This window comes from Chanos chanos, chromosome 4, assembly GCF_902362185.1.
Source record: "Chanos chanos chromosome 4, fChaCha1.1, whole genome shotgun sequence".
Lineage (NCBI taxonomy): Eukaryota > Metazoa > Chordata > Actinopteri > Gonorynchiformes > Chanidae > Chanos > Chanos chanos.
In genome coordinates, this window is record NC_044498.1 from 41,944,195 (window position 1) to 41,965,732 (window position 21,538).

General features: G+C 38.6%; 1 protein-coding gene across 1 annotated transcript in view; it reads left to right on the top strand.

Moving 5' to 3' along the window:
• The window catches only part of phactr2 (phosphatase and actin regulator 2), a 34,639-nt gene extending 23,070 nt beyond the window's left edge, over positions 1-11,569 (top strand). The window contains exons 4-13 of the mRNA XM_030772334.1: positions 36-197; positions 1,163-1,393; positions 2,857-3,331; positions 4,191-4,360; positions 4,937-5,093; positions 5,465-5,520; positions 6,808-6,869; positions 7,598-7,735; positions 9,272-9,348; positions 11,216-11,569. Of these exons, the coding sequence (XP_030628194.1) occupies positions 36-197; positions 1,163-1,393; positions 2,857-3,331; positions 4,191-4,360; positions 4,937-5,093; positions 5,465-5,520; positions 6,808-6,869; positions 7,598-7,735; positions 9,272-9,348; positions 11,216-11,231 (1,544 nt within the window). The 3' untranslated portion in view covers positions 11,232-11,569. The remainder of the gene's footprint in view (positions 1-35; positions 198-1,162; positions 1,394-2,856; positions 3,332-4,190; positions 4,361-4,936; positions 5,094-5,464; positions 5,521-6,807; positions 6,870-7,597; positions 7,736-9,271; positions 9,349-11,215) is intronic.
• Positions 11,570-21,538: the final 9,969 nt, after the last annotated feature.

Here is a 21,538-nt window from a genome sequence, read left to right on the forward strand (position 1 = left end):
CTCAAGTAAAAGGCTGGTGCTCTGTTGTTCTTCAGAGGAGGCTGTGAGTGGGGAAAAGCCAAACGGACATGCTGTACCTAATACTGTAACAGAAGAGGTCAAAGCAGACATTGAGTCTTTAGAGACGCTCACCGAGGAGAAGACAGACACACCAACTGACACAGAAGGTAACATGATTTTGGGGTGTGGGCGTGTTGGTGGGTGTGTTTAGTCCCAAAGCAATGGAAAATGACTAAATGAAATATACAGAAAACATTTTTTTCCCCTAGAGCATCAAAATTAGCCCATTCTTTTGTGCCAGCGACACTAATCCCTTTTCATGACAATCTGCATTACAAAGTAATGCAGCATCACTAGCTAAAAAGCTTCAAAGTGTTTGCTTGAAACGTTGTTTTGGTCTTTTGATGGATTTTACATTGTAATGATCATGTGTTGTTGGCCACTGTTGCCTGGCCTGAGTATTTCCATCACGTCATGTGACCAGTATACATAGAACAGAATGGAATCATCAGAGTGGAATCATTTAATATGCAATGACTTCATGCCCAGAAGCATATGGAATTTATATCTAGTCATGGTTATAATTCTTAGTCTGCATGAATAAGCTTGTTTGTCTGTGCTCATGACCAGAGACCTCTGTGAGCCTGTCATCAGGGAAATGTCTGTGCATGGATCAGTATGGTCTTATTGAGGGCTCAGCTAGAAGTGTGAATGTGCTAATGGGGATGGTCTAATGGAGTGTTGTGTGATATGATGAACTGTGCCAACCTCTGTCACTGAAGTGAAGAAGCAGCTCCTCTAGTGAGCTGGTAGCATAGCTGGTAGTATCCATCGAAAATAAACAGTTGGCTTTTGTGCCCTTCTTTAGAATTATTAACATTCTCTACTAAGGTTCCTTAATATTAAAGGACAACAATTGTAATTGTGATTTTCACCAACCATTACTCTGTCCATCTCCCCTTGGTACTTTAATTTCCCCTTTAAATGTAGCAGTTATCCTCTTCAAATTTTTCTGTCTAAATATCTTGATTTTAGTGACTCCTGCTTTAGCTATTTCTGTGACACACTTATAATGACACATAGTTGCATTGGTCTGTGTGTCTCTGTAAGCTTCTACTGAGTTTTGATCAGTAACATTTGGAGGTTCCTCTGCTCCCTCCAGCAGAGAAGAATGAAAAAAGCCCAAAGCCAAAAGAGCCTGAAGAGTCCCAAGCTCTGGAAGCAGCCCCTAAAAAGCCTCAAGCTGCAACTCCTAAGCCGCCTGGTGAGGTTGTGGGTGCGGCAGGGAGAAAAGATGGCAAAGTGGTGGGTAAAAAGTTGCCAAAGGCTGTGAATAAGCAGACCTCTGCCTCACTGGCCAAACAAAACCCTCGAAACAGTCCCCGTGGGAACGGTAAGTATCCCTCAGCCTTTGATTGGATGAGCATAGCGTCTGCATGTGGGACAGATATCGCTGCATGTGTGTGGCCCCGGTCCGTCCTGTCCTCCTTTCCTCCCTTCCTCAACAGTGTTGATCTCAGGGGCCAGAGAGTGAATTAAATTTCATTAAATCATATCTGCACACTTTAAAGCCCTCGGGAGTATTCCGAGAATTATGATGCCCTTGAGTGGGAGTATCCTTAAGACTGATAAGTCACTCTTCCATGACATTCACAGTTTGTGGAATCTTCTGAGCCCCCCCCCCCCCCCCCCCCCCCCCAAAAAAAAAAACCCAAAAAAACATCAAAACACAATAATCTCAGCATTTATTCTCAGCAGGTCTTGTTGAAGGGTGTGAACTTCTTTTTTTTTTTTTAATCTTAGAGAAAAATGAGGAAATGCATAAACGTTGTGAGTGTAGAGCATGTATTGAGACTTCTCCATTTTCACTGTCATGTGCTTGGTTTAGTTTGTGTGAACGTTCTTGTGTGTGCCTGGCTTCCGGCACATTGGCATTTCTGATAACTGCTCAGGCAATGTTCCTCTTTAAGTTAATCTGATTGCATGATTGTTCTATGTGCTTCATCAGTCGGTCACTGTACCAAAATGATATGATGTTTGTGCATTGTGAGTCCTTTGACATTTAATACATTTTCTTTTTGTGCAGTTAGAGTGTCACAGGGTCCTGTCATGTCACATATCAGTCATGTGTTGCATTATTGTTTTTCAAAATGCTCGTCACTAGTAAATCGGACCAGCAGGAGGAAAATTAAAATGGTCGATTGTCTGAAATTATGGCATATTATCTCCATATGTATGTGCATGCGGAGTGTTGGTCCAGCAGGTCTCATGAAGGAAAAGTCTGAACTATTTTCTCTCCGCTGTGTTTCTCTCTGTATTTTTTTTATTATTGTTCCTGCTTGCTGCCATACAAAGTACGCCATCATTTTTTAATGTGACTTTGCACATGTATAGTTGGAATAGGACTGTAGATATTTAGTAATACCTTGGGTGACATTTCATAATGTGCAATTCGCTCTACATTTCATACTGATTTGATAAAATGTTTTTTGTCAGGATGCCATTATCTCACTTCAGTTTTGACAAATTGTCATTTCGTTTCTTCCTTTTGTCATAGAAATTTGATAGCGCCTGCTTACATAATCACCCAGGGTTGTACTATTACTAGGAGTGTAACACTGTCTATGACTCATTCTAAGGATCTCCCAAAGAATGCGATTTTTTTCTTCCTCTTGTTAGCCCTATATTTTTGCTTTTGTTCCTACATTTGTATTCTTTTCATGCAGTGTCTTTCCAGCTTAGCTTTGAAACACAAGATGGGCCCTTTCCCCCTACAATAGTCTCAATACTTTGAGGTATTTTCTTCAGTGACAATAAAACCTTTATTGTAACCATACCCACTGTTTTTTCTCTTAGCCAAGCCTGCCAATCAGAAGAAAACCGGCTGTCCATCCAAAAACGCCACATCAGGTTCAGCACAGTCTTCCTCCACAACCCAGCCCAAAAATAAAAAAGAGTCCACTGAGCTGACCACAGCAGAGGTTAAGCCTGGCACTAACAAAGCAAATCCCTCCAAGTCCCAGCCTCCATCAAAAACCTCACACAGAACTGACTCTTTGCCCCCTCAAAACTCTGGGAAGAAAGACCAAAGGAATGGGGAGCCTTCCTCCAAGACAGACCAGCGCCTGGTTCAGGAGGATGGAAGAGAGGAGCTGGAGGCTCCTGTGGAAATGCAGGAAAAGCCCCTCATAGTTAACAAGGTCACGTTGGAAACTTCCTTCACGCAGTCTTCAAGCAAAACCAACTCGGACTGCTCAGTGGAGCCTTCTGGCAATGGACAAGGAGAAGAAGTCCAGGGGTCTGCCATTGCTGCCACTGAGGGAACACAAATGTAAGACTGAAGTCAGCTCTCTGCTTGATTTCTTATGATTAGGAATGAAGTATTCTTGAAGTCAAGGGTGTTATATCACTATATTTTGTGCCTGCTTACTGCCCATTTCATTTTCATTGTGTTATGCGTGATGTGGCTTTCATCAGTCAGTCTAGAGGCTTTTTAAATGTCCTTGATTTGAACTCTCTGTGTAGGTTAAGACTGCTCAGACGCCATGACTTGTTGAATATTTGGGATGCTGCCAGTAGCATTAAAATTATTTGGTGTTCTTCTGTATAGATTAGCTGAATTAAAAAAACAAACACACACACACACTAAGGGCTTGAAAAGTGCTCTCAATTTTCCTATCACAATTTGATCTAGAGTGTCGTCACTGGGGCGTGACATTAAACCATGACGTTGCTTTTCCAATAGATTTTAAGACCAGAGCTCAAATATGGTCACAGCACTCTGTTCTAGTGTTTAGAGTGTTTAGTAAATCACTTATGTTTTCATGTGACATGTCCTGAACCACACTGATTGTATTTCATTTGAGTGGCAGTTGGAACAGCCTGTAAGATTATTCAATTAATTTCAGATGCATGAAGTGATTATATCAAAATATCTTGGCAACATCAGTGGTTTGTTTTTTTTTTAATCATGAGGAGAAAAGCACAAATATGTACACATTTAAAGTAATGTGTTTCATGCACATTTTGTATTTTCTGAGCAAAACAATGTGGTTAAGCAATTTCTGATTGCTTTCCTGCTGAGCATTACAAAAGAGACAAACTGACTGTGTCTCCATCGTGAACTTAAGTCCTATTGTTTTCAGAAAATGATGAGGATCAGTATGTGTTTTTTTTTTGGTTCCCTGCAGGACTGCTGTGAAAGAGGAAGACCAGAGACATCGGGCAGTCAACGTGGAAAACACAGAGGTGACTGTTATACCTGACTCCATTAGAGACCCTCAGGCCAGTGACTCTGACTCAGACGGGTCCATCCATTACAGGGACGGAGATGAGGATGAAGATGACGATTATACCTCCAGTATGTGTTATATAATCAGACTCATAAATTTCATAAATTTAAATGTCATACATTTTTAATGCATTATAGTTTGTGTCTCTGTTTCCACTAGACTCTGAATTGAAATGACCGCCCCTTGCGACCTGCGAGCGTTTAGCCTGAAAATCATTTGCATTATGTGTATTCCTTTTTTTAGCTCTGAATAATTCACTTCCCTTTTAAGCACCTGTGCACTGACTGTGAGTTGTATGGCAGTAATATGTTAACCTATAAACATTATATGGAACATATCACACAAAGCATCATTTTTCCAGGATGTGACCATGCTTTCTTGGTAAGACCATTCAAAAATCACATGAAATATCAAATTCAATGAAACATCAACCAGTGGTTTTAAATCAGAAACTTAGAGATGCGCCTCATTGAAAGGACGAAGCTGTATTCTGAAAGGGCTGCCTCTTTGCACATTTGTTATTGTATTGGCCTCCTCAGACTGTTTCCATGAAACCTTACTCTTAGTCACTAGTCTGTTTTTTTGCTGGATGTAGCATGCGAATTCTTGACACAGATTAGCATGAATATTTTTTTCCCCACTAGGTTCACTTGCCAGCAAAATACGCCGCAGGGACACACTTGCCATCAAGTTGGGCAACAGACCCAGCAAGAAGGAGTTGGAGGAGAAGAATATTTTGCCCCGTACATCAGAGACAGAGCGACAAGAATTGCGGCAGCAGATTGGCTGTAAGCTAGTGAGGTATGTCTCCAGTCTTTAGCACCTGGATGATTGTGTTCTTTTTTGTGAGAAGTCTTGCCTTAAACAAACAGAAGCCCCACAATGACTAATTACATTTCAAATAGGGATTTTTTTATGCTAGCCTTTTGGTAAATCACTGCAGTGATCAATAGGTTTTTCTACTCGATAGTTCAGAGTCTTCAACACATTGTAACATTGCAAAATGTCCAGAACTTTGTGCTTTGAATTATGGTGTATCTCCAAATCTGAACTGTCCAGCTAAGTCCTCACTTAATGTTAACATTTGTTAGTCCTGCACAAGGTGTTGCATTGCATTTTATAATGATTTGTAATTACCAGTCTCAGTGGCTTTTCTCGCCTGTTTTTGACAGACGCCTTAGTCAGAGGCCCAGCACAGAGGAACTGGAGCAGAGAAATATTCTAAAACGTGAGTAAACACAAATTTTTCTGGTCAGATGAGGGAAAAGCCATGTTTAGATACTATTCAAACACTTTATTTATGTAATCAAAAGCTTTAGTGTTTGATAATGTTGTCTTATGTCCAAAGTGTTTCTGATCGATCTATTAATAGATGTAAACAAAGACAAATCAATCAGGTTATTGGCATGGATGTTTTTTTTTAAGCCAAGCGCAGTTTGTACAGAGCTCAATGCCTGTCTCCAGGAATCCATGAGATCTTTTTTATTTCAGAAATTATATTGTTAAAATAGTCAGTCTTAAATATTGTTGGATTTAGTAAAAAAAATAATTAAAAAACAGAAAACAGTTTGAGACTTAATAAGAAGCAGAATGGTCCTATCTATTCTGTGTTACTGTCTGGATATTGCGTTCAATATCTGTATCTACAACACAGTAACAGCTGCTGTATCTAATAACCTCAGTGTACAGGGACTAATATATTCACCCACATTGGGTTTATGAAACTCTGTATCTACATTTCTGCACTGTTTTGGTTTTGTTGCTGCATTGCACATCTGAGCTGTGTGCACTATTACTGCAGCTGTATATGCTGTTTATACTGTGCATACTATTTATACTGTGAATACTTTATTACTACTTTGCTACTTTTCTGAATCGTATTGGTTACGTTGCTGCATTGCACATCTGAGCTGTTGCACTATTTTCTACTGCCAGACACTGTTTACACTGTTCATTACTTTTTTTTACTACTTGTTGCTATTTGTTGTTCTGTGTTTACCTATTTGTTGTGTTTTATAGCATTGAGTACGGAAGTTACAAACTTAATCTCGTTGTACTTGTGCAGTGACAGTTTTACTTGTGCAATGACAATAAAGCTGTTTTGTTCTGTTCTGTTCTGTTCTGTTCTAAGTATGTCAGTCTTTCCCTCTAATGAGGATGGAATTTGTGCTTCATTGCACTCATTTCACTCTTTTAGCCTGTAATTGTGCACAGTGAAGACACTGCAAAATGTCAGACATATGGTATGATACGTCTACAGAGTTTATGCAATGGCACACAGACTGCTGTCAGGGCCATCAGTAGGCCACAGTCTGTGCAGTTTTCACACTTGACTTAACTGTCAGACAAGTTGCAAATGGCTTAGTGTTACTTGATTCTCTCCTACAATACCTTTATGTTTAGGGAATAAAATCGTGCATATTTCTTTATAATGTAGAAATGAAATATTACTAAGTTGTCATAATTCCTTACAGTTTCTGCACAATGCATTGTAACATTTGACATGTCATTGCAGAAAAAAATGAGGAGGAAGAACAAGAGGCCAAGCAAGAAATTAAAAGAAGACTTTCTCGAAAGGTACAGACAGCATAAATATTTCAATTTCTTTTCTTTAGGCTGTAGTGTATTTTATAATGATGTATTTATATATGCAAATATTATGGAACTGTACTTTGAAGTGGAAAGAGGTGTTTGCAGCATAGGGCACCATCTGGCGGCCACAAGTAGAACTGAACAGTGAAATGTAGCAGTTGAATTACTGAATTAACATTTCCATCACACATGGTAAGCAAGGTTGTAAATTTTGTGTTAGAGCACTTAAATTTTTATTGCCTCGTCAGTCTGTTAAGTGGACGTCTCATTTTAACAGTGCCAAAATGATATTTAAAAAAAGTAATAACTTACTGGGAAAGAAAGTTAGCCTCTGTTGTGAAACTAAGTATGCTGCAGCTTTGTGCACAGTTTGTGTTACTGGCTCAGTGCATGCTGTTGGTGTGGGAGGTTTCAGATTCCTGACACTGATGAGATGAAATGGTAGCCGCATAGTAGTTGAGAGGTGTCATTCTGAGTTGTGGTTAGAGTTTTGGCTAGTGGTTTTACTGTCTCATTTAAGAACCTTTTTTATTGAAGTCAGTAGATAAAACAACAAAACATTTTACTTGAGACGATATAAATGCTTTTTTTTTTTTGTTCCATAGCCCCATTTATGTTTCTCTAAGCAGTGGTACTTTTAAGCCACCAAATGAGTGAGTAGATCTTAGAATGAATGTTTGACTTTGAATTGGACTGTTTTTGTGTGTCTGCAGTTGAGTGTGAGGCCAACAGTCGCCGAATTGGTGGCACGTCGAATATTGCGCTTCAACGAGTATGTTGAGGTCACGGATGCAAAGGACTATGACCGTCGTGCTGACAAACCCTGGACCAGGCTGACGCCAGCTGACAAAGTAAGCCACAAACCACTCTCTATAGTAACGAACTTGGTTGCCACAGTTGCCATTCCCATACTTCTGTCTGAAATGTTTTTAAATTGTATTTTGAGATACCATTTAGACTTTTTTTGTAGGGGAGAACCTATGACTCAAGGGTTTATTTAGAAGTAAAAGGTAATAATTGTGTTTTTAAACTGTTTTCAAGCTCATAAATAACAGAATTTTCTTTGTGAGCATTTTAAGACCCCGTGTTGCTGTGGTTTAGCACTGAATTTATATTGCCAAATCTTCTTGCTGTAACCTGAATCTCTGAATTGCTAAACAGAGTTGTTTTCTTTGGAGCAGAGCATCTTATTGTAGTCCTAAGCTCTGAAAATCCTTTTCATGCTTAAATCTCTGTATGGAATATCCTTTTCACATTTTCCTCTCCCAGAACTTGGGGATAAACCGAAAAAGCGTTGATCCTATTCTGTGTAGCTTCATTAAGGGGACTTTTTTTTTTTTTTAAAGAATCTAGTATGGAATCCCCTTTGCCTCCTTCACAGCCTGTTCTGTTGGGCATGGATCGTACAAATAATGCATGTGGAAGTAGTTCCATGCTGAAGCAATGGCATTACGCAGTCACTGAGCATTCTGCATTCATACCACAGACAGCCCATTCCATCTCATCCCAAAGATGCTGAGTTAATGTCTGTGGACTGTGCCAAAGAAAGTGACTGTGCTGTCTTGGTACTGTTCTCAACATGGTGCTTTACCTTGTTAGAAGCGTCCATGTGATGAAGGGATGCAGCCTGTTAGGAGCAGTATTCAGAAACACCAAGGTGTTCAAACACTGCTCGGTTGATATAGGGTCCTAATAAACGAGGAAAACCGTTCACTACACCATTCCGTTACCACCAGCCTCCACTGTTGACATCACGCAGGCTCACACCACATCTTGAGCCTGCCATCTGCATAGCAGGAACTTAGACGCGTCAGACAAAGTGAGGTTTTTCCACTCCTCAGTTGTCCATTGCTGTTGATCGCTTGTCCACTGGAGCGCTGTTATATGGTGTGGAGTGTATTTCTATTTTGCATAATTGTTTTGACCTAACTGACATTAATTGAAGGGGAAAGCAGTGGCTTAGCTGTGGAAATAATAAAATTACCTTTTGTTTTCCAATCAATGCATTAATTAAGCAAAGTGCCACAGATGGTTTAAAGTCAGTATTAAAATGTCAAAACAGTGTTTTTAGCAGCTGGAGACTAAAAAGGATAATTTAATGTCTGAAACTTTTTGTGAACCTAAGGAGAAAATACATGCAAGGTTTTTTAATTTAGTAGAGGGTTTGATTTAAGAACAGCTTGAATTAAAATGTCGTGAATAACAGTGCGAATAACTCTGTCGTCTTCAAAATAATCCATCAAGTGAAATATCTATCCACTGTTACTTAAATTACAGAATAACAATAATTCTGTATGACTTAATATTTGAAAAAAGCACATAGACACACACATTTTCAATGAATTTTATTTCCCCATGGTCTTTTTTGTTTTTGTTTTTGTCTCTAGGCTGCTATTCGAAAGGAACTAAATGAGTTTAAAAGCAAAGAAATGGAGGTTCATGAAGAAAGCAAACAATTTACCAGGTAAGACAAACCCATCATTTGCATAACACTCCTACAGTCTCCACACATTTGTCCCTTAATAGGTTATTCAGAGACAGTTCATAAAGTTGCTCCGTAGTTATGAAACACTGCACACATAAACCAGTTTGTAGCCATCCTATAACTTCAGCTCATTTCACATCATTGTGTGAGATAATGCTGATGAAAGCTTCAGAAAATGTCACCATTTAAAAGTCATTCAAAGACACCATTTATAATCCCGTTAATCAGCACAGGTCTGTAAGTCTTGTCTGCCAGTTTGGCAGCACCGTCTCTCTCCCCACATATATAATTACTCAAGACCTGCCCAGCCTGTGTCAGCTGCTGTGTGATAATTAAACTCTCACTATCAATCAATACCACCACGAAGCTCGAACGCAGGCTACATCGAGCTGTTCTCCGTGCATGCCAAAGTCACCATTACAGCTAAAGTCAATTATGTAACCATCAAATACCAGAAATATTTTATATCAACGATTAGACATACAAATAGGCTAACTTTGTTGTCTCGAGATGACGTGATCCTCATTTTTTTATGAAGATAAATTTATTGTTACGATCTGTTTAAACGCACAAGTTCAGATTTTTTACCTTCCGGGTGGACTCAGACAAGAATTATAGAATATCGTGTTATGACCACTCTTAAATCAAAAGCTTACAACATGCATAAGGGTGGAAGCCAGCAGCACTACAACCCAGTTAAAATGGCAGAGTGTACCACAGGGGCCCTCAAGATAAAAGCTCACAGACATTTCATTACATGTGTGAGATTTAAGTACATGTACGTAAGTCGAAGCATTGGCCTTCCTCAAAGAATTAGTCTTTCTGTCGCTAGCAGGTAGATACATAGTAGGTCTGTAATAATATGTTTTGTTAGATGTATCTCACAGGAGATGTATTATACTGCAATGTATTGAGCAAATACTAAAATTGTACCCCAGAGGTTTCTCCTGCCCCTAGTTACAGTAAATATCATCCGCTGTTATGTTTTCTGCTGTACTCTAATACTGTAATGGGTAGAATTGGCTTCAGGATTTTCAAATGACATTTAAATCTGCGTTATGTCCTAGTTGTTTTGACGGGGTTGGTCTGGGGTTAGTTTTTTTGAGTAGTACAAAGTACCCAGCCACAAATGGTGGTGCATTGATGCATCCACTGGACATCAGCCTTCATTTATTAGACTCTTTATACACTGTACTCTGGCCAAGAATTGCATATTGTATTTCTTAAGCCTTAAGGTTTCCACAAGAACTAGTACCTCTCCACAGATCATTTCACCACGACAGCAACACAGCCTGAGCAGGGGCATTTGTGTTACAATGCTACTGCATTCTATGATGCAGAAGGTTGGGGGGGGCGGCGGGGGGCGGGGGGGTGGTGGTGGATGGAAACACCTCATGTACTTGCATTTGCTAAATAATTCACAGAAGTGGGTCTCTGAGCATTATTATTATTACTTTTTTTATGAAGTAATGCACCCAACACAGTATATAACCAACATAGGCCTAATCTAGAATACATGTAGGTATACATATTTTTAATCATGTTCATTAAGATGTTGTTAAAAAAAAAAAACACTGCCTCCATTACATGTTTTTTTTTTTTTTTTTTTAATGAAACACGACTATGGCAATTACATTTCCCTAGTGAACCGGTTCATGAGGTCTAGGGCTAACATAAGGAGAGCTTTTTGTGGAGCCATGATTGTGGCCTTAGATGTAGTCATTTTTTGCCCTTCAAAGCTATTTCCTCGCCCTTACATATTAGTCAGAATTACTCCCAGGAAACCTTGCTTTTTGCAGTGCTGAAATAGCCTCCGCTTCATCTGTTTCTTCCCCTTTTTTGGCAGGTTCCATCGGCCCTGAGGTGATCCCTGTCGGTTGCGGGGGTGTAAGGGAGTAATATACTGGAAGGCTGCCTGCCCTGGGCACACTTACTCTCCTCTTCCTAACCCCCGCTGCCAAACCTCCCGCTGAGTAGGGGATAACAGTCGGACTCTTTGTTGCCCGCTGGCTATCCTCTGGCACGGGTCTTCTCCCCTCCCCCACTGGGCAACCTGTCGCAAGCCATTGCTGTCAACCCCTGGGGGAGGGGCCAGAACATGCCAGTACATAGCTGAAAACTTTTCAGGGAAGGCCGAGACGGAATTCTTGCTGTGCTGAAGAGAAAAATGTGAATGCAGACAGGTGCCTTGGATCTGTCCTTTTCTTCTTTTTTTTTGCACACACTAAGACTTGCACTTTTATTTTTGTTTTTATTTCACAATGGCTCAAGAAGAACATTTTCAAGAGGTCCAAAATAATAGTGACTCTGTGAAATATAAGGGCCATGTATAGATCGGCCTCTTGAGTGCAGAGGACTTCTGTTTTTGTTGTTGTTGTTGTTGTTGTTTTTATAAATATGATTTTTTTTTTTAATTACCTACAGTATTATGGTGTGGAGTCCAAGAATAGCTCTTATTATTACTGCATGTGAAAAGCCTTTTAAAAAACATATTCTTCAGGTTCCGCCACATAATTAATTGAGATCCATGTCTCTGAAATCGTTGTCTTTTTTTTTTTTTTTTTAAATATTATTATTAATGCAATTATTCTGTATCCAAATTGTCCGTGTCCATAAAGAGATTCATTGTAATCAGTTTTGTGTTGTGCCTTTGTAGTTGCAAGTCATACGTGGAACTCAGCAAACGTATTTTGGCACAGTGTGACATATCTGTAATTTGAAAACTTGGTGGGGGATGTAACTGGTGTTTTTGTCCCTTTCTGTTCAGTGAAAGTCGTGACTTTCCAGATTTCTCTGGCCTTTTAAGGTGGTGATCCTTAAGGTTAGAGTCCTTGTCTGCAATTTGATTTGTCAAAGCTGAACACTTTTAAAGTGCATTTTAAAGGAAGGTAATCAAAGCTTTCACATTTACTTTTTTAAATTGCTAAGAAAGATAAAGGTGCTTTTGACTAAATGAAACAGAAAGGTTTTGCATGAAAGTGTAAAAATATTGTTATTTCAGTGTAGACAGAAATCAGGGGAAATGTTTAAATGATTTTAAATGATTATTGTACAGGAATGCACATATATGTGAATACATACAAATTGCTGCCAATCTCTTTGTTTGATTTTCTTTTTTTTTTTTTAAATATATATATATATTTATTGATCCTTGATATATGTCATCTATATAAGAAATTACCCTGCCACCATGTATAATATGTGGTATAATGTATGTATAAACAGTATATTGTGGTATAATGAATGAAGTGACATACTCTATCTTCATATATGCAGATACAGGTCATTATGATGTGAAGGTCACTCTGTAATTTTTTGGAAGTATCTGGATGTAACTAACTTATAAGTAGTTTTTTGGCAACACATAGTAAAACTACAATCTATCACTCTTTGTGAGCCAGGAATATGCCCAGATAACAAATTTGGGGTTTGGTAGCATGATGAAGGCCAGGATAACTGAAGGGGAAAACACAGAAAAGAAATTGGGACATGATGTGAAAGTTTTGGTTAATGGATTGAACTTATGTGGGTATGAACCAAAGAATTTCTAGGGTGACCTACCTCAGCTAACGCGAAGGACATGATGTCTATTTTTGAAACTCCCTCCTTTCCTCTCACGCTCTCTCTCTCTCTCTCTCTCTCTCTCTCTCTCACACACACACACACACATACACCATTTTCCAGTGAAAGTAAATTTTTATTTACAGTAGCCTTAATTGTTCTTTTAATTAACAATAAAGAATGAATGATCTTCATTCTGAAAATGTCACTTTAGGGTGTCTTTGAAAGCCTGCTCATATAGGGCACTGGTTCTCATCTCCAGCCCTGGAGGGCCCCCGTCCTGCATGTCTTTGTTTTAACTCTTCGTTATCACAGTTAGTTGAGCTATTCAATGGTTTGACCATTAATTGATCAGTGGAATCAGGTGTGTCAGACCTCAGCTAATGAAGAGTTAAATCAAAGATGTGCAGGACAGGGGGCCCTCAGGACTGGAGTTGAGGACCACTGATACAGAGCTATTGGGGTTAACACTGTTCTACATAATTAGGCCATAAAATAAATACAGTTGGAGAGGTTTTCATTTAATTTATTCAAACAAGTTATGTTTTGGACTGATTGTTGGCTAGTAGATGGTGAGAGCATTTGCAACTTCTTTGTTCATTGATTAGATAACTGATTGATGCCTCATCATCACATTCATTGTAGGCGCTGATTGCTTGCCAGTAGGTGGCAAGATAGCGTGCAACTTTTTCATTCACTGCAGTTTTCCTGGCAGGCACTTAGAATTTTTGGCTGTTTTCCAATCTCCTTAACTACATGTTCTGAGCATGTTGCATAAACAGGATTTTCTGTTTTTGCAGCCACAACGAAAATGTGAAGGCTGCGCTGGCCAGAGAGACCATTGAGATAGTCGAGGTGAGTACTATGAAGGAAGACTAGTTGCTGCGTTAACTTAGGGGTTCAAATCTAGGTCATGCATGTTATGAAGGTGGCTATGAAGTCAGAATGGCAACTTATGCACCATGCCTAACTTACAATGCAGTGGGCTAAGTTTAACTGTGCCTGTCTGTAGACATTTACGTTTATTCATTAAGTAGATACTTCTATCCAAAGCGACTTCCAGTGAGGCAAAATACAAACCGAACATATAAACTGTACCCCTCAACCTCCAGGGAACATAATGTTAGAAACGTCCTGTGGGAATGAGCACTCGCATTATGCTCAATGTCCTCAATGAGAGGTTTCATCCCCTTAAACAGATTAGGGAGATGCACAATTGTTTATTTGTGCAATGTCTTTGAGCCTTGGCTATTGTATTTGACATGCTGGGAAGAATACAGTGTTCCTTGTCCTTGGAGAGGTTTCTCATACCCTTCAATACTACTAATACTACTGAGTGTCTTTATGATGTTCCAGCCAAGTACCTTTACTGACCATAAAAGAGAACTTTCAGATGGCTGAACTGAACAGTTTTCAGTAAGAACTGATGATTTGGGCAGCAGTATATCAGTGTCCACCTTAGGCTTAGTCCTTACATAGATTTTCCATCAGCTTGCACACACCTCCCAGTCGAACAAGCCTTGGGCTCTGATCTTCAAGGCAATACGCAGTAGTGTGATGGCTTACTATGAAATTTTAGCTTCTGTGCTTTTTTAATGAGGTATAAGCATTTTTCAAGTACTTTTACATGGAAACACTGTGACTTTGTTGGACTACCCTATACAATCCGCTATTTTCAAATTTGTAGTTTTCAATAACACTACACTTTTTTGTGTGTTCAGTGTCAATTCAATCATTGTTTTATACAGGAACCTCACACTGTCTGACCTAGCTGGGTAAGCAATGGCGTAAAGTGATATACATGCTAGTCTAGCATGACTTATGAAAAGTCAGACCTCCTACTCTCTGAGTTACCTCTGAGCTCCCTCTGGTGGGCCTACAGATGGGTATCTCAATTTCAGGATGGAGTGATGAATGTATGCTCTATGGCTGTAGGCAATAATTGTAGATATCAGTATAATGACCAGTTACCTTCATGGTGTAGCCTAAGATAAGTAATCAAATGTCACCTGCCACATTCCATCCACTGACAACAGCAGTGTGCACATAGTGAGAAAACAGCTCAAAACAGCCCTCACATAAACACTTTGAAGATAGAATTGTAGTGAGTTTCACTTCTTATAGAAACATTGAACAAGTATGTAGCATTTGTACAATTTACATTAAGGACACCTCATACGTATGCTAACCATCAAATGTGAAACCAAAGATTGTATGTAGCGACTTGAACCCCTAAGTACCTATCCGAGCACATACAGATTATCACCTGCCACCTGAGCAGAGATAATTAGAGCAGAATAATTACACAGTTAAAGAATTTACTGTAAACACTAATGACACACACTAATGCAGATTGTGACATTGATAGTTACCTCTGTCTGGGGCAGCTTGTGTACTGGCAGTTTCAAGTTCCAGTTAGATAGCCCGTTAAATAGCCACAACCCCTTACTCCTTGAGTATTGATAAGCAAGGCCTTTTCCACATTGTGAAGGTGCTTAGACAGATGGGGGATAAATCCTGTAATCTGCACATGTAAAAGTTGATCATTTTCTTTTTTTCACACTTACTTATGTGTGGGTCACACAGAATTTGGAAACATTAATGAGTGAAGTTTTCAAAAGATAACAGTTATCATCAGTTTTAACTTTGAGGGCTACTGATCTTCTATTAACAGCAGCAATCTTGACTAGATTTAGCTCTCTGTTACAAGTGTTGAGCATTCTTGACAAACAAATGGAACAGACCATATGTTTACTTTTGTGTGTAGGAGACAAATCCATTACATCATTAGCAGTTTTATTATTTCTGGTAGGATCATGTGGCCTTCCATTACAGTTATTGCCTAGTGATGATGAAGTTATCAGTGGTTAAACATCGTCAGTTTGATAGTGACACGACTTGTTTGAGCAGTGAAAAGGAAAGTGATTCATCGAGATGTTCGGCAGGCCCTAGTCCATCATGCAGTGAGCCATGAAAGCAATGAGCAAACTAATAAAACTGTGAGTTGAAAGACGGCTCTTAATGGTATCGACTTGTTTCAACTCAGTCTCTGGTTTTTATTACTGTGCAGAGTGAATTGTACAGGGGATCATTTTGACAGGAAAGGCAGATTTTATTGAAGTTTCAGTCCTCCAACTTGACAGCTGCTGAAATATATTACAACACTTTTTGTTCTTAATATACCCTACAATAATGTGAGAAACTGTGGAGATTAAAATTCCACATAATGAACATGATTATAAATACAACACTAGCAGTAGAAAGGCCTCATTCATGACAAATAGGAATGCTGTTTGATTTTGGATGGGACACAATCTTTTAATCTAACAGGCTACTGAACCATGGATAACTGATTATTTTGTCCTCTGAGATTCTGCCCAGTGTCATTATATATTCGTTCTTTCAGAGCACTGTCTGTTCCTGCATTTCATGTGATAGTCAAAGATCGGCCAACATTTTACAGGTTAGCAAAGTTAAAAAAGACAAGATCAAGCACGTTGCCTTTTCAGATCTTGGAGAAGGTCATTAGCATTTGTTCAGGATGACATCTAAGGCTCAGAATTGTTTCATTTTGTGTACAAACGGGCATTTTTGATTTTGGCCAACAATATTATTTTAGCTTCGGCCCCCAGTATCTCTAAAACTAACACACAGCTTCCTCATCTTAAAATTGGACTTGTCTAGCTCACATGATTGTCATGTTTATTGGAAGTTTCTTTCATCTTATAGGATAAACGTTCTAAATTTAGGCTCAACAGATGTTACTGTGGGTCTCAACAAATGGCAAGTTATTTGCCTTTTAAAGGAGGCTAAGCTGTCTTCATAAGAGGAAGCCTGTTGTTGAAAAGTGTGTCTGAACCCAAAGGGGAAAAAATTTAATGCTATCATACCCCTCTTTGAAACAGACAGCGATATTCTGTTTTTGTCGGCTGGTCACACCATTCACATCAAATGCCTGTATTAAATCTCATGGACTCAAGTCAGTTCTTTGTCGTCACAGGCGCCAAAAACTTCTTTATAAATTTCATGCCCACTTTACATACCTCTTTCCCACTCTGTCCTTCTACAGAAATACTTGTATTGCTGTGTCTGCTCAGTAAAATCATAATGAAAAACATGGACCATTTAAAACATTTACCATTAAAAAAAATGCTTTTTTTTGTGAAATCATTTTCAAATTCAGTTGACATTTAAGATAACCAATCAGTCAGTCATTCTTGGAGAAACATGAGGGAGGAGCAGATCTCTGTCATGACCATGAATAGGAGACATATTCAGAAGTGGTCAGGATAAAGATAGATGTATTATACTGACCCATTTCATAACCTACAACAATAACTCTCAGTGTCATACCCAAGTGGGCTACAACTGTTTCTCTAAGCCTAATCCAATGTTTTGTGGCTTATTGCTGTAGTGTAAATAGTTTCATACAGGAATATCGTGACACTTTTTCAAAGTCTGCACCAATATTATTTATATGTAACATAACTAATGTTTATTAGTGACATCATGCTGTCAAGAGGTGACAGGATTATAAGCGGGCAGACTACCGAAGGTGGATGGAATTCACAGTTGCAATATGGGACACAGTAGATTTCGTATGATGGTTTTGCACAAAGTATGAGGAAAAACTAGGGAATCCAGTATTTTAAAAGGTGCAATGTGTATGTAAAACACAGCACTGATGCACACGAGCTATGTTATTTAGGAAATATCACAACAGAGGACCAAAAATGTGTATAACAGCTGATACTAGTATAAAACATGTAAGGCGTATATTTTTAAGTAAAAAGTTATGTCTTCAGATATTTTACATCAGGAAGAGTGCTCAATCTAAAAACCTTTCACTTGTACATGTGCCTCTTTGTGCTCTGCAATTCTCCATGGTGAAGGGAGTACCCTGGGGAGCATGAACAATGAGGTATATGACATACAACAAAGTTGCATGGAAGTATATGGCACATAGTATCTGTTTTCAAACACAACAAGAGTCTTTGCCAAAGGTTGTTAATCACTCTCTTGCTTCTATAGCAACCAATAAAACCAGAAATAATTATAACTGTAAAGGCACCAAAATATAGCAGACAGTAAGTTCGCTGAGGGAACATATCACAGAAGAATTCATCATCTCACTTAAATAACAATGCATTGATTTAATGTGGAAACAGATCAGGGGTGAATTCTAAAAGCTTCATTTACCTGCGTGGTAATAACAACAAAATAGCACCAGGAGACACGAAAAAATTCAGTAGCTTTTTCTGCCCCAATTAAGAACCTTTTCTCCCGCTTGTGGAAGGTATAAGAACTCTTCGCCAGCGCTGTTTAGAGTATGGCGCTGCGTGAAGATATAAAGTTCAGATTAGATTCATGTGATGTAACGGGGATGCTTTTGTTGGACAGGGATATGCTGAGTGTAATGCTGTTTTGGAAAGCACTGCCCACTTCTGATGACAGGAGCAGTTGAACGGAGGAAACATTAATCTTGTTGAAAGGAATGCTTCGCCTAATGCATTTATGAAGGAAAATCATTAGAGTTTGTGGAAATCTTCATAATTATCTTTCAGTCAGCAGCTTATGTCCTGATTATATGTTCCTGATTAAAGGGGTTTCTCTCCTCCTCCTTCTCCTCTTCCTCCTTCTTTGTCATCTTCTTCTTCCTCTTCTTCTTTCTTGCATTTAACCTGATTCGGCTTTGACACTCTGGAGAGCAAATTTCAGCAATACATTACGACAAAGTTCACTGATCTAGCAACAGAATTAAAATGTTCTATTTACGCAAATAAAGGCTGATGTTTATGGGATAGCTAGTTGGTAATAATGACACTATTACATAGAGCTGGCCTAAACTAGCAGGGAGGAAATTGCATACTTTAAAAGTGTTCTTCAGAGTTTTCTCTAAATGTCTTTCGGAGCAGGAGGGATTGAGAACTGATGGTAGGTTACTCCTTTTATGGCCAGTTAAATGAACTGTATTTCCTCTTTATGTCTTTAAATGTGTTTCATCAAGGTTAGTACATATACTGCAGGAAACAGTAATCTCACAGAGCTCACAGCTGCAAAGACTGTAATTCACTTGCTGAGACCACTAAAATGAGAACATGAGTTAAAGTAGTTAGGTTGCCCGTGCCAACAAAATCTCCACCGCACAAAGCTTGAGGAAGTTCATTGTATTCCTAGAGTTTTCTATGTAAACTCAGTTGTCACGTAGAGATCAAAACCAGGCAAAAGACAGTGTTTGTTTTTCAAGCACGGTTGAATGAAAGGACTGCTGATGAAACACCAAAAAATCTCATGTTGTTTTCACGTTGAATAAGTCTGATGCAGGCTTTTTCTGCAAAGTGGAGTTGTTGACAATACAGAAATGATATAATTTATGTGTTCAAATTATGCCACGTATCTGCAAACCACATGACATTAACATTTTGCATATTATGAATTTAAGACACCATGACCTATTATTGAATACATTTTAATGCAATACTCAATCATGAGAAAATATTTGTTAGAGCCTCCTGATTAGCACATTTAGTTGAAGAGGTAATTGTCTACTTGTCTTTTTACGGTATTTTACTGTCTTAGTTTGTTTACTATGCTTACCATGTTTTATTGTTTTTTATTGTTTTATTTATTAAGTTTTATTTGTATTTGTAATCTAAGCAGCATCAAAATTGCAGGCCACCCCCAGTGTAAAGCTTGAAATAAAGGTTAAATGTAAGATAAATTGTTAAAAGACATTTTAGGCAAAACTAGAATACAGCCACAGAGGTGCAGGTTGTTTACCATCTCTAGTTATACATAGATACTGTTTCAAAATTGCTTACTTAAAAACTGCTGTCAGCTAAAAAGTCAAGCAATTTTACTGCAACTGATATTAGGCATAGAAATGACTTGGTGGGCCTTTTTGGTCGGTAAAGAATCTGCATTCCAGCAGGATTTTAGCTGCTTAAAACGTCTGCACAAGTCAGTGAATAGGATGATTCCAAGAGGACTAATGGCTCGTCTCCAATGAAAACTCTTCTCAGAAACATCCATCAGATAGCCTGTATCAGAAACATGGCTGGGTTGGCTGCATGCAGGCTGTGCACAATTAAACTGAGAGCTCAAATGTAATACATAAGGGACTATTCCATGGATTCAGAAATGGACAATGATTTACTGTAAGAACGCGTTAGGACAGTAAATCCTGCTCAGCTCTGGTAGCCAAGGGGATAGGGATAAAAGCATGTGGGTTGTGGCACATGTTTATACATATTCCACAAAAGTATATATTAAAATTCAACAATATTTCAAAAAATGTTTTTCATCCTTTTTCCAAGTTTTAATTTTGAAAAAAAAAAACATTTTCTCTAGTCACTTCTTGTTAAAAGACGACAGAAATCTTCATTATATTGTAAGACAAGTAAATAGCTCATTATATTTTGGGTATCTGTGAAACCAATTCTACATTTCAATATTGTCTTAAAATGCAGAATGTCAGCCTTTCCTTTCAGAACCACAACATATTTTATTTTCTTCAAAAGAAAATGATCATTAACTACTGTACAGCTCTGCCAAGGTTATAAAAATCAATGGAAAGATAATGGTGTGGCCGTACCAAAAACTGACAAGTAATGGCTGCATTTCATGTGCAAAGTGGATAAATTACAACCTTTATACTGATAAAATTGCTCAGCTTAAAAAGTTTAAACATAATATTTTGTCTCCAAAAATGTCACAATTATTTAGTTCATTGATCCGTCATCCAAGTAATAGCAATGCTTTTCTGGGTCATCAAATTGTATTACAGCCTGTTGAGGATTTCCATTTATGTCCATTTATCTTCATGCCTGTATATCTTTGCTTGTGTTTTTAGATTTAAGTGCTGCTTTTGATACTATAGATCATTATGACATCCCTCATAGACAAGAAACCCTTGCATAGGTGGGTGGGGTCTCTCCTGGTTTAGACCCTATCTAACTGACCGTTATCAATTTGTTCATACAAACATCAGGTCCTCTGAGCATACTCAAGTAAAATATGATGTCGCTCAAGGCTTAGTGCTTGGGCTGCTGCTTTTCTCGCAATATATATGCTACCTCTTGGTGACATTATATGCAAACACACTAAAAGTTTTCTTTGTCACGCTGATGACACATAGCTGTATACGTATCAGTCAAGCCAGACGAAGTCTCTCAGTTCTCCAAGACAGAAAACTGCTTAAACGATATTAGATGCTGGATGACTTATAATTGCCTCCTCTTAAATTCTGAAAACAGAAGTACTGCCACCGTCTAACTCCCACTTTTAATTATGTTGCCCTGGCTAGGCTTGTTGTAGTCCTGCTTGGTTCACCATGGAACTCACAAATCCCCATTTCTCACAAATCGTTAATGCTCTCACTCTCTCTCTTTTTTAAAAAATATTTTTTTTTTTCCATCTCCTTCCACCCTCGCAGAGTGAACTTTCCCTGAGACCCAACCCAACCAATCCAGCTCATCCCTTTCTGCATGTCCTCCTGATTACAACCATGATCCCTGCCAGCCATGATCCAGTTCATCCCTCTCTGCATGCTTAGCTGAGAACAACCATGACTTTTGCCAGCCAACAATATCATTTTACTATTTTAAGG